Below are 13575 nucleotides of genomic sequence, written 5' to 3' on the forward strand. Positions count from 1 at the left end.
TTGTTCTCAGCTCAAGATTTGGCCATCGGGAGCCAAAATCATGCCAGTCACTCAGGCAAGCAGCCAATCACCAGACACTTGCCTGTTAACACCAAGCATGTCTCCCTCTCTCACCTCGGGTTAGGCGCTGCTCACTTGCCTGTCTTGCTAAGTTATGTAGGCATCACGACAACACTGGCTAATGTACGTCTGGCAAATATCTTTCATTAATAATCATACAGAATTCCATAATATTTACTTTACAGGGATGGCAACAGCAAATTCTGATTTCAGCTAAAAGTTGTTGACCGGGGGTGGGTGGGGTCGCTGGGCTGTTATTCGGGCCGTCTCCGCCACGCAACCCCCACCCCCACCCCCGCCACCCCACCCCCACTACCTCCCCCACCCCCACCACCTGTCGCCGGAGAGTGGCGGACAGGCAGTCCGGCTGGGTGTGAGAAAATGGCGGACCGACGGACTTTCTGGTCTCGTCGGTCCGGCGGGTTTCGCGTTGACTGCCATTTACAATCGAACGATAGCTTCAGTGAAAGTCTTGCGGACTCCTGCGAGATGTTAACAATGTTAACATCAGCGACAATAAAGTGTTCAAATTTGAAATTAAATCGGCGGAAATCCGCGGATCCTTGAAATTAAATCGGCGGAAATCCGCAGATCCGCGGAAAATTGCCATCCCTGACTTTAAAGCTTAGACAATACTTGGCAGATTTTAACGGGAGTCACAGAAAATTAGTGGATGCAAACAATATTTAGGTGTTTTTCATTTGTATTATGTAGAAAAATGCAAACATTCACTTGATAAAACTACTGGTGTGATAATCCTGTGTTGACTGAGCCACAGGGACAGTTTCACAGTAACTACAGGTACAAAAATAAGGCAACTTCCTTCACTGCTTTCTCACAGAGCTGCAACTAGCTATTATTTTCACTGATGATTGCGAACTGATTAACCATTAAGTCTTTAAACTATCACAATATGACGAAAAGTACTCATCGAAAGCTGCCAGAGCAAAGTTTCAACAATGGACCTACAGGCCTAAACTAAAAGATATTTATTTACATGAATGGATAATAATTGCTGCAGTGATTAGTCAGTTAATTTGCAGCTAGACTGATTATCAAATAATCTTTCACCTTTAAAAAAAGCCAACATTCCAAACAATTTTTTTGGTTAGAATTTTTCAAACATGAGGACTTGATGATTGCAAATTGATTATTTTGGAGTTTAAGACATCAACATGAGCTGACGGAAACAAACACATTTTCTGTCATTAAATAGACAAAACAGATAATCTGTTGCTTAAGAAATTAACTGGTAGAATCAGGTAATCCTTAGCAGCCCGAAGTGATTAAAATTCAAACGGAAAACTTCCCCATTCAAGAAGCTGGAATCAGTGAAAGTTATGTATTCCGCAAAAAACAACTAACATCATTTATCAAATTGTTGCTGACGAACCATAAAACATTTAAGCATGACCACCTTAGAAAAACAACAACAACAGAGTGGAATGAATGTAAGCTGATAAATTATACAAAAGTAATTAAACGAACAAAAATATGTTTTTCAATTTAGTGTCAGTGGGCCTGAGCTTTATTAAAAAATAATCGGTCCTTTTGTAATTTATTATTAGGGACTGTTAGATGGCGATGAGTAAGAGGTAGGAGACATGCTGTACTTTGCTGGTACTGACTGGTTCCTCTTGTCTTGGCGTCTGCTACCACTCCCAGCTCCACATATGGTGGAGTCAGCACGGAGCTTGTCCGCTGTGTTTTTGTGTGCGTGTGTTTGTGAGAAAAAAACGCGAACGTGCGTATGTCCAGGAACAAAAAGGAGGGCGGGGGGTGTGGAGTGAGAGGGACGAAAAGACTAAAGAGACAACTTGAAGATTTGAAGGGAAACGCGAAGAGTGTGACAGTGAACATGTGCACGCGAAGCCAGTGTCTGAGCCGAGCGTGCGTCCATCTGTGTGGTTTTGCCATAAGACAATGTGTTAAAATGAGCTGCTTTGATTGCCGACGCTTTGTGAGTCACAAGTGATGACTCACAATCCACCTCCCCTGAACATGCACTCGCACAACACACTCGCACACACACACAGGAACATACAGACACACACCTCGCCGCTCTCTCCTGCCTTCATCCACTGACCGTGAAGAATATGTGCAGGCAGTCTTACTCATGCATATTTACACTGAACACACACTCACTCACCTACTCAGCGGGCACTCTCTAAAGGTTATTGCGTGTGAGTGTGTGTGTCTGTTTGTCTGTCCGTTCACATACGCACGTCTTTAAAGGTCACTTCAAGCGAGGCTGACCACTTGTCTAGGTTGTGCATAGATTGTTGGATTGATATCGAGAACCCTTGGACATGCAGACAAACAACCATTATTAACTGGACAACCTGCCTCAAAACTAAAAGAACATCATAAACAAGCGCAGCTACCAATTACGCCCAAGAGCCACTCCTCAATCCTATTCAGAATCTACAATCACTCATTCACCCGGAACCCTTCACGGCCAGAGAAAAGGGCAAAATCTGCTACTTGGCTTTAAGCACATTTTCCATCCAGATTATTGCTGCTCAATACTTTTCAAGAAAAAAAAATCCATTTCCCCTCTTCCTTTGGCTGCTCGATACTTATGAAAATCCAATTTGGCTCCCTCTTTTCTTTCTTCCCTCCACAATTCGTGCATTTTCACCCACTCAAAGTGATTAGTGATCTGTGGGTATCATTTCCAGGGAGAATGATAACTGTGTTTTATGGAGGAGGGGAAAGGTCCAGAGCTCCCCATCACGGCTGATGTCCCTTTTGGAGAATGACTGGGCTGGGAGGGCAGACAGGAGCACCGCTGTCCCTTTGCAGATACAGGCAGTTGCTCTACATCACAGGGGAGAAGACGACTCACTTTATCTCTCCCTCGCTTCCTCTTTCCCTCTCTGCTCGCTCTATCATTCATTCCTTTAGCTTTTCTCACACAGGCACAGTCTCCTTTTCTCAATTTCTCCAGCCCACACACACACACACACATGCGCACACACTATATATCTTTCTAAGACACCCCTCCCCACACCCAATCCGCCCCCTCAAAGAAACTCATTTCAGCTTTGCAGGCTCCTCAAAAAGCCTCTTTACGCTGAGCTAACCTAAGCTAGGCTTCGTCTGCACCATTTGACAGCCTTTACATCTCAGTATGCACAGCGAAAACACACTCACGCAAACACATACACACACACACGCACACAGCTTTTTCATGTGTACAGTTTCTGAAAGAGACTTCAAAAGGTTTTTTTTTTAAAAATAATAAAAGAAACAGTTTTACTTTCAGCCTTTCACAATCCAAACATCCGTAATAGCGAGGGCACCGACTATACACAAATACACTGAATACATTGTGTAATAATGCTGGAAAACATATGTTAATACATGTCGCCCCTTAAGTAGGTGATTTAAAATGCCGAGCATAAGCCAGATGAAGCAATTAAATTTTCACTGCCACCTGGATGATTCATGGCAGACATTTTGAGGCTGAAAACTTCAGCTATAGGAGTTTATTTGGAAATCAAAAGATAGCACAAATGCTCAGACGGCAATATACTTGTCATAATAGAGGTGTCTCACATGATAGATGGTTGGAGGCATCATTTGTGCTCTCTTCAGGATATTTCTATGCACCAGCCTGGATGAACATTTCATTAAACAGCACATTTCACCAAGAAAAAAAAAAGACGGCGGCTCTGTCTCAATGGAAGACAGCCGTCAACATGTCTTCTCTCATCCAATCAAAGAGCACAATAGACGCAGATCAGCCTGTCACGCTCAGGCCCGTCTTCATGTGGGCCAATCAGTGTATTCATCAGCGTCATGCAGAGCCGACCGATTGAGCAGCACCTACCTTCAGATTTACAAAAGCACGGTAGGCTGGAGCTTCTATTCATTCGCACGGATGCATGCACGCTTAAGTATGAGCACGCTCGCACACACATGCATCAATGGCTTACCTTACCGAAAAAGAAAAACTCCAATTTAACCGCAAATAAGAATTTGAAGCTGAACAGCTCTAAAGGTCTGCATTGCTACATACAAGAGCCTGTCGATACATTCAACTTCAAAACCATCCAGAACAGCCCATTAGCCATACAAATGAGATAATATAAAATAAATTAAAATCAGGGGGGTACCTCTGAGTTTTCCTAAAATCACAGAGGGTTGTGTCCCAAACAGTGAGAAAGAGGGCAGGAACAAAGAAGGGAAAAGGAGACAGAGGGCAAGAAGAGAGAGGTGGCAGTGTGAGGTTTGGTCATCACAGTATTCAAAAAGCAGACCGGTGGTACTTGTTTTTGGGCAGTTTTCAAAAACATTGGACAACTTAGGGGGTTGAGGTGTAACAGCATTGCTTTCATATACTGCAAGAGCATCTTTTCAGAATCACGTATATGAATGGGAGCCCATGTGAGCGCCAGCAACGGCAGAGCAAAACATGCTGGAAGCCAATGATTAAAAGCCATGGAGGAGTGTGGATGAGCGTTCCTGTGAAAACTGCCACAGCCCTTGATTCAAACCCCGATGTAAAAGCACACATGCACACGTTCGTACACATCGTGCATAAACACGCGCTCACCACTTGCGTGTCGCTCAATCAAGCTCTTACGTACAGACGAGAGAAAATGAAATGAGGTGGAAAAGTAAAGACCAAATCAAACCATCCAGGGCGTCAGTCGGTCAGTCGGCCCTTAGCTCCATTTCCATGACCTGGAGCCCTGCCAAGTTTAACCCCGCCAAGCAGCAGCCATCTACACCCTCCCATTACTTGGATATAGTCATACATATGTATCCCAGCAGAAGTTGCTCTCAGGTTCATCACTATCTTTAAAAACAATCCAAGCTAAAATGACCTTTAAAGCCACATTTCATATTTATTTGTCCGCCTAAAATCATCCATTTCAGTTTCAACTAAAACTGAAACTTGGGACGAAATGGGACCGTTTAACTTCCCAGTTACAGGAAAAAAACTGACCTTAGTTCAGTGCCTAGAGAGACAACTTTGCTCCGCGCCAGGTGGTGATGAGGTGGGAGGGAAGATATACAAGGAGTTTTGAGTGTGGGGGAGTGAGGAGGTAAGGGATGATGGTAGAGCAGAGGACAACAGGAAGTGAGGTAAGAGGAGGCCATACCTTGGTCGCCAATCATCAGGTGTGCCAGACCTTAAAGGAAGACAAGAGCACAGTCAGCACAGCAAAGGATCATGGGGCGTGAAGTGTGTGTGTTGTGTGCATATCTGTGTTTTTGTGATACAGGAGTTTGGGACGTGCTGGTGAAGGCTAGAGTTATCTGTGTGTGAGTCATCTATATTATACAAAATGTCTAAAAGAAAATTGTTCTGAAGACACTTACTTATCCTAGGCACCGATCCTACGCACAAACAGGTATGCACACAGACGTTTGCACACAGCCATGAACTACGTCTTATACAGTACAGTACTTGCGTGTCTATGTCTTTGTAACCTTGAGGCAAGAGTCACTTCAAATGACTGCACATGGGATGTAGTACTTACCAGATTTCAGCAGCAAACCCCTACATACCCACACAGACCAACATATATTTATGGTGTCTACCTTTTACCTTGGATGCCTAGTACTATGGTATTTCCACAATAGAAGACGTAATGAGGAACAAAGACCAGAAAGAAGAAAGTAAAGGACACGACTGGCATGGAAAATATGTAAAAAAGAGGAGTGATGAGAAGATAATGATAGAGATAAAGGATGTGTACATAAGAATTAATTCAAGAACAAGAAAAAGAAGGAATCTAATAAAGAAGACAAGAGATGTTTGAACAAAGAGCAAGAAGAGGAAATTAAATACAGACAGACAGGATAGATAGATAGATAGATAGATAGATAGATAGTACAACCTACCTGGAGTGTAGCTGTGCTCTGGATAGGTGTAGCGGCCGGGTGAGGAGAGAGAGAGACAGACATTCATTAACATGCATGCTTAGCCCTTGGGTTACCATGGCTACTTACTGTACATGCACACCCGTCCGGGGGTTATCGTGGTAACATACATGCAAAAGTCCACGCAAACGTCACAATGGGTACCATGCTGCACTGGTAGCCAAAAACTGAGGTTTTGTTCTATACATAAATGCACGCAGCCGCTTTAAAGAAATGCACAATCTCTCGATGACTCCACGCGCGTACAACTACACAAACCTGAGCGCGCAAACAAACACAAACCCACCCACACCAGTAGGTACAGAGGGTGGAGGGGAGGGGGGTGTTGGCGTAAATATACATTCCTACCTGTAGGTTTGGATTCAAGAGCCGTTTTACCCCAGAACTTACCTCGTAGCTGCCTTCTCTCCCCAGAGCCCCCCGACAGATAGCATGCAACACACACACACTCACGCAGTCTCACAAACTCTTCAACACTCTCTCTGTCTTCCACACACACAGACACACACACACACACACCAACGTTGACTATGGCAGTAGTAATGATGTGAAATAGCAGGGAAAACATGTAGGGATGGATTAGCAGTGCAGGAAGACGAGGGGCATGCATGGTTCAATACTGGGACAGAGTGCATGTGTGTGTATGTTAGTGTGCATGTGAACGTGAGAGTGCATGTTTAGGTGTGTATATGTTGAGTTGCGTGCTCTTGTGGGTGTTTCCTTGCCTCTGCCCTTGTGCTAGTAGCATGGCAGAAACAGGTGGAGCCATTAGCATGCTAACAGCAATTTGCCCTCAAGGACAATGTAAGCCAGGCCAGGCCTAACAAGCCAGGTTCACTCTGCCTTCACTGGAGGGCAAAATGGCTTAGACAGTAATTACGTTTATGCATAGTCCTGCTCAAGCTGTCTTCACTCACTACATCTGTATTCTGAATATCTCAAACGATTATGTTTCTCCAAACTGACATGTTGATGTGCTTTGGAACAAAACCCTCATAAATTGGTCCTTCCTCAACACTGGCATGAAATACGTAATGAACTGCAGCCTTTCATAGGAAAAAATGTCTACAGTAAATAACAACAATATATTGCTTTGCAAATATTCCTAAGCCTGTCACAAATCTGCAAAAATATGAACAGGAATAAAAGTGGATCATAAGGGAGCCTTGAAGATATTGTGTAATTGTAAACGTGTAAGGAAACTAGCACTGCTACTGCCAAATTGCTTATTTCTGGCTTCAGACACAGTCCTAAGGATCCATTTTTTCCTCTAGCAGAGCATATTCATTCTTTATTAAAGATTCATAACTGATTTTTTTTTCTAATTTTCAGAGGGGTATAATTTTATCTCAAAGCTTTATTGTGTAGCTTCAGTGAGGTTGCTGGGTTCAAAATAACACAATAATTTCAAGGTATCATACAAGAGATAAACCTTTACACCCAACACTGCCTGCCTCTTACAAAACAACTACACAGCATGGACTCATATTCTTGCAAATAATGATCATCCCAATTTCCAAAGAGACAACTGTGGTTTTACAATCAACATTCTACATAACCTTAGATGTTACTCACAGTTTCGCTTTAGTCAAAGAGGGATTTTGACCTGAGCTTTTATTCCCTGCTCCGTTTGCCATCCATTTTTTTCCCCCTCAAAAGCAACCTTTGAATTTCCTTCTCCAGAGTGCATCAGTGCACCTGAAATGAGATTTCTTTTGGCATACTATAAGATGGTAACAGTTACTCACTGGTAGTGATACTGATGCATGGATATTAGCTCAGCTTGCAGATCCTGTGGTCAGAGATATCCCACTGAGCCGGCATCATGTCAGACCAAAAATGAACAACAGTGCACGGGGTCAGCTTTTTAAAAAAACCATTTCAAACCACAAGACAATGCTCCAAAAATTTAAACCATCCACAGGAAAACACATCATCTGCTCAGTTCTCCTCTCAGACCTCTGTGTATCTCTGAACTCTTTACAAAGAATGAGCAGCATGAATCACAGAGGCCCGAGAGAACAACCAAGCATTGGAAATGCTCTAAAGATGCTGCTGCACTCTGTTGTCCAAGGTTTATGTTTTTGTTAAGTGGCTCTGAAAAGCTATCAGTTCAGTGGTATAACTCAGTCCCTTGAATCTCAGTTACTCACTATCACTCACTATCAGTGAGTAACTCGAGGAAAGACATGAATTAACCTTTTCCAACCACTGGTAAAGCTTCTCTTATTTTCCACCATTGTCTAACCATAGTATTCTAAAAAATGCAGAAATGTCTGGCCAAATTCGAAAAGGTGAACCTGAAAAACTAAGACAGCAGGAGAATACCAGTCTGAAATAACATGCCCTACCAATACTCATAAAGGGATGTAACCCAATCTTTCTATTTCCATTTCAGTCTCACAGCAAAATTCAACCCAAGAAGAACAGCCGATTATGTTTTTTTCGCCTGAAGTTGTTGTGTTATTTGAAAAGAGAATATAGCTTAAACATATAATCCTATATGATCTCAGACAATGGCGGATTTACTTCAACCAAATATAACACTGCTCCACCCCATGCACATCCATCCAAGCACACCCCTTAACTAGAATCATTTTTATAAGACTTCAGTTACTAACACCGGCCACTGCAGCTCAAAAGGAAAAAAAATTACTGTGGCACATGTTTTCAATAGCACTTGACTTCACTCAAGATGGAAATGTGAGTCTATCTCTAGGAATATCCCTTTAAAAGGTATATAAGTAGCCTCTTGTTGAGGTACAAGTGCTAGTGTAAAGCAGGTATTGTATCTTGTTGGAGCCTTTATGTAAAATGTCTGCACCTCGTATTTAGCCTGTAGAGCTACACTGCTGTTAAGAACCTCGGTGGTGATGTGACTAATGGTGGGGCTGGAGGTGTCTGCGCTCAGACTGAATGTGCTTCTCCATGTGTTTTTATGTTTGTGCAGGTATGTGTGTGTCACTGCTGTCTGTGTCTCCCACCATGCCCTAACCAGCAGCAAAACAGCAGACTGGATTAGACTGGCTTGGATCACACGTAATTCTCAATGCAGCACTGAGTTTCTGCAGAGAGCTAATCATAGCTTCACCTGTCACTTCCTCAATGTACAGACACCCCACATGCAGCAGCAAGCACGAGCACTGCAAATAATGACTTTTTGTATGATTGATCAACTTGTCATTTATGCCCTTAAAAAAATGAAAGATGTCTGTGACTATTTCACCAGAGCACAAGACGAGCTCCTCAAATTGCTGTTTTGTCTGACCAACAGTGCAAAAGATATTCAATTTACAGTGGAACAAGGTAGCAAAAAGCAGCAAATCCTTTCATTTTAGAAGTTAGAACAAGGGGATATTTAGAATTTTTGCTTTATAAGCAGCTTAAATGTATGATTGAAACAACTATTTTCAAGATGAATTAATGTGCAGGCAAGTTACATAATTAAATCTTTTGTCTATAAATTGTCAATACATAGAGAAAAATTCCCAAGGTGAGATCTTTGCATAGCTTGTTTACTTCAATCATCGGTCCAAAAGCTCAAGGATGTTCAGTTTACTACCATATATATCAAAGAAAAGCATCAAATGCTCACACTGAGAAGCTGGAAACAGCAATTATGGAATTATGATGATTATAATTATCATAAAATAAGTTGCTGATTAATTTTCAATCAAACAACAAATCGATTAATTGACTAATAGCTGCAGCTGTATTTAAATGATTATTTCTCTCTCAGTGGACTAATTATTTCAGCACTGGTGAACATAATGCACCAGCTGCAAAACCTTCCTCACGTTCTTGGTCAATTAGGACCGGTGGCTCTTACTGCTGCCTTAATGCCTTCTATATTAAACGTACATACAGACACACTCACCCCCGCAAGCATGTAAATACAGCAGATCTGTGTGGCAGACAGGATGCCTGAAGCTGCAGGTAGCAAAGGAGTGCCGGAGGGGGAGGCTGGGACTGAGGAGTGGGTGCAGGGAGGAGGAGAGGAAGGGCGAGGAAGAAGAAGAAACACTCCTGGCATGAGGTCTCCCTATTAGTCCTGTCTCCATGGTAACACAGGCCATCCCACTGTCCACTAAATGCTAGGGTGTGATGTGGTGGGTGGCTAAAGGGATGTGTGATTCTGACAGTGGTGCTGGGTGGGGTGTAAGGTCAGTCTGGTGACAAACAGCGGCCACACAGCAAGGCCACTCGGCCGTTTTTGTCAGATGCATTTGTGTCATTAAAAAAAAAATCAATCGCTGGGGTAAAGCTGAAAGGTATCTTTGGTGGAGAACAGAAGAAAAAAAAACATACAGTAGTTAAGAGAGCTATTGATTAAGAATGCAGATTTGCTCTAAATGAACTGAAGCAAATCTGACAACACACACAACTTAGCGGAGGAAAATTAAAGCATTTGCAGTATTGGCCATAACAAGGTAGCTGGGTTCATTAGGCAGCTGTTTTGTTTTTGTAATGGCCATCATTACACTGCCCTGTGTATTGGCACTTGTATTGACCAAAGGCTTGTTTGGCACTATTAAGGGAGGGTGTTCTTGTAGAGTTTGAATATTAAATCATCTGTGAAACCGTATTTTTCTTTTGCCTCTTCCAATAACATACTTACCACTGTTTATAGTCACCCTTCATCATATTTATAAAGTACTGCTGACAGGGCACTATTTCTTTTTTATAATGCACAATGCCACTGACACAAAAACACATCCAATACACACACAAACTGAGCATCTTAACAGGCTGAAAGCTGTTCACGTTAATGGCAGATGATAGATTGTACACACATCATTTCAACACCCTGTGCATGGTACCACTGAAGGCCATCTAGAATCGATGCAAATCCATTAACACAGGCAGCCAGGTGTCAGCCATGTAACAACCACTGATTTCCAGCCTCTTAGCCCAGTTCCAATTAAAGTCTCTCAACACAAGCCAACAACCACATCCATAGTGGATCTATATGGTTCATTGTGTTTTGCCAAATACACCAACTGAGCACCTCAAAGCTTGCCAGCTCGGTAAGGCTTTATGTTGAGTTTCAGGAATTTGTTTCAGATCTTCAGACTCTCAAGATTCACAGTCTCAGTGCAGCACAGAACAGCTGTTCTCAAGCTCTCAGCTCCAGCTTCACTAAACTGACTGCTCTTCTTGGGAGGGGGGCTTAGCTCTGGCTTTTGGAGATACATACTAAACTGGGAGTCATTGGCAGGCATAAGAAATCAATATCAGACATAATCAGTGTGCATGTCTTGCACTGTTTGTGAAGGCTGCTAGTCCATATGCACCAATTGAAGGTAGTTGTGAAGGTGTGGATGAAAAATAGATGTTTCCATTGAAGATCCTGATGTTTGGAGTTGTAGGTATAAATTTGGAGATGTGCATCCACAGATATAAATGGACGTGTATGTGTGTGCTGAAGTGTATGTATATATATGCAAAGGATGAGATGTTTATGATGGGTCAGCATGGTTTTGGGCCTTACCTTCGCTGCAGTCATTGCCTTGGTAGCCGGTGTCGGAGCAGTCGCAGACGGCCTGGTCGTTGACCACACTGCACACCCCTCCGTTCTGGCACTGGTGGTCTGGCCCACAGCCAGCTGTTACTGTGACGCCCTCTGATCCGTCCAGCGTCACCAGTGAGCCGTTGATGCTCACCGCCGTGATCCAGCCACGGAAAGCGGGATGTTCTCGCACCGAAGGAGAGGTGAGGCGCAGGGGTGAGGAGTGGAGATCTGGCGTCACCCCACCCATGAAGGTGTGACTGAATACTGTCATGTCTCTTCTCTTACTCTTCACTTCCGCCCATCCCTCCAATCGCCCGTCCACCTCCAACGAAGTGTTCCTCCAGTCCCGCTTGACACGCACTGCGTGCCATCGCCCGTCACTCACCGCTACGCCTGACTGCAGCTCAGCCGGCTCAGCACAGAAGATGGAGAAGCGCAGGCGGAGGTGGCCATGGAGAAGCAGCAGCTCCAGGAAGTCGCAAAAGCCCTCATCATCCAGGTAGAGCAACAGGCCCTCCTGGCTGTGAGTCCGCAGGCTGAAGCTCAGCACACTCTCACAGCAGGCGTTCCACACTGGAAACCGCCCCCACTGGCTAGATACACCTCCAAACTCCAGGACCTCCCCTTGGGCCTGGCCCCCTACGCTACACAGGCACAGCCCCAGGAAGAGCAGAGGGGCTGCTGCCCAAACACAAACCGCCATTACACTCATACACACACTCGCTCTCACACTCACACACACACACGGGAGGAGATAGAGGCTAGAGCTGGGGTGTTCCCTCTAGCCTACAGCTCATGGTGACAACTGTAGGGCACTTTTGCAGAACACTTTCTTGGTGTCTCAGGTGCGCCCTTCTTCTTGGTAGCTCTCTTTCTATACAGGTCCACAGGGGGAGGGGGTCAAAGAGCAGCTCCCTCCGTCCTCTCAGCACATCTGGGACATCTTCTTCTGCCTCGGCCTGGTGTTTGTGTCTTCTGTGAGATGCTCAATGTCTTCTCTCCATTCAGTCTCTCATTCTTCACTTCTGACATGTGAGATCCCAGGTGTGTGTATTTGTATGTGTGTGAGTGTTAGATATGTGACGAATAGGATGTGAACTCCATCTTTGTGCCCTAGATAGGGCCTTATCCCCCATGCAGGCAACTCCCCACGGAGTAGGAATATGTGTGTGTGTGTGGCTCACACACTGGTAATGGAGAGAAATGACACCGTCATAGCAGTATTTTCTCCCCCTCCTCCTTGTCTTAGTAGGGCAAGACTTAAAGTGTGTGTGGGCAAATATGTGAGTGTGTGTGTGTGTGTGCGAGTGAGGTATGTGTGTCTCTCACTGCCGCGTCATCACTCTCTCCAGCGACCTACAGAGAGAACAGAGACGGCACAATCAACCAGGGTCACACACACACACACACACACATATACACACACAACACATAAACACGCACGAACTCTCTCACACACACACACACACACACACACACACACACACACACACACACACACACACACACACACACACACCTCAAGCCACTCAAATTACTCTCTCTTGTGCATTTTGTGCACACAGGCATCAGACATTGTCACATTATACAATTAACAGGCCCAATTTATGACTCTCTATCAACATATTGAACATCCATTTTTTTGCTTCCATACATCCCACACAACACATACAGTATGGGCACACACACAGACACACATAGGGACATACACAAACAGCACCACCTCAGTAGAGCTCCGATCATGCCGCAGGAGATTTTTATAAAAGGGGGGCAATACCTGCGACCGCCTTAACGTCATAAAGCATATTTTAAATCACTTCTCGGGGAAACACTTCAATCAAAGACCTTTCTGTTTCTGTTTCTTGAACGAAATTAACACCGTCGCCGTTAAGGATCCGGTTTAGCTCCATCACAAAGAGCGGGAGCAGCACCGTGATTCTTCTTCTTCTTCTCCTTTCTACTGCTGCTGCTTCTTGTGCTGCTGCTGCGGTGGATGACTCAAACCGCCTCGCTTTATCGAATTAACGGCTCCGAGAGCTCGTTTTTTCTAACAGTTCAACACATTCAGCTCACTTGGCTGCGAATGAACACACATAAACACACGC

General features: G+C 44.1%; 1 protein-coding gene and 1 long non-coding RNA gene across 2 annotated transcripts in view; one reads left to right on the top strand and one right to left on the bottom strand.

The window, feature by feature from the left end:
- nrxn1a (neurexin 1a) overlaps nucleotides 1-13575 on the bottom strand; it is a 60647-nt gene that overhangs the window by 46338 nt on the left and 734 nt on the right. The window contains 3 exon segments of the mRNA XM_051939285.1: nucleotides 5175-5204; nucleotides 5920-5937; nucleotides 11450-12826. Of these exon segments, the coding sequence (XP_051795245.1) occupies nucleotides 5175-5204; nucleotides 5920-5937; nucleotides 11450-12182 (781 nt within the window). The 5' untranslated portion in view covers nucleotides 12183-12826.
- The window catches only part of LOC127531057 (uncharacterized), a 66182-nt gene that overhangs the window by 8452 nt on the left and 44155 nt on the right, over nucleotides 1-13575 (top strand). The window lies entirely within an intron of this gene.

This window comes from Acanthochromis polyacanthus, chromosome 19, assembly GCF_021347895.1.
Source record: "Acanthochromis polyacanthus isolate Apoly-LR-REF ecotype Palm Island chromosome 19, KAUST_Apoly_ChrSc, whole genome shotgun sequence".
Lineage (NCBI taxonomy): Eukaryota > Metazoa > Chordata > Actinopteri > Pomacentridae > Acanthochromis > Acanthochromis polyacanthus.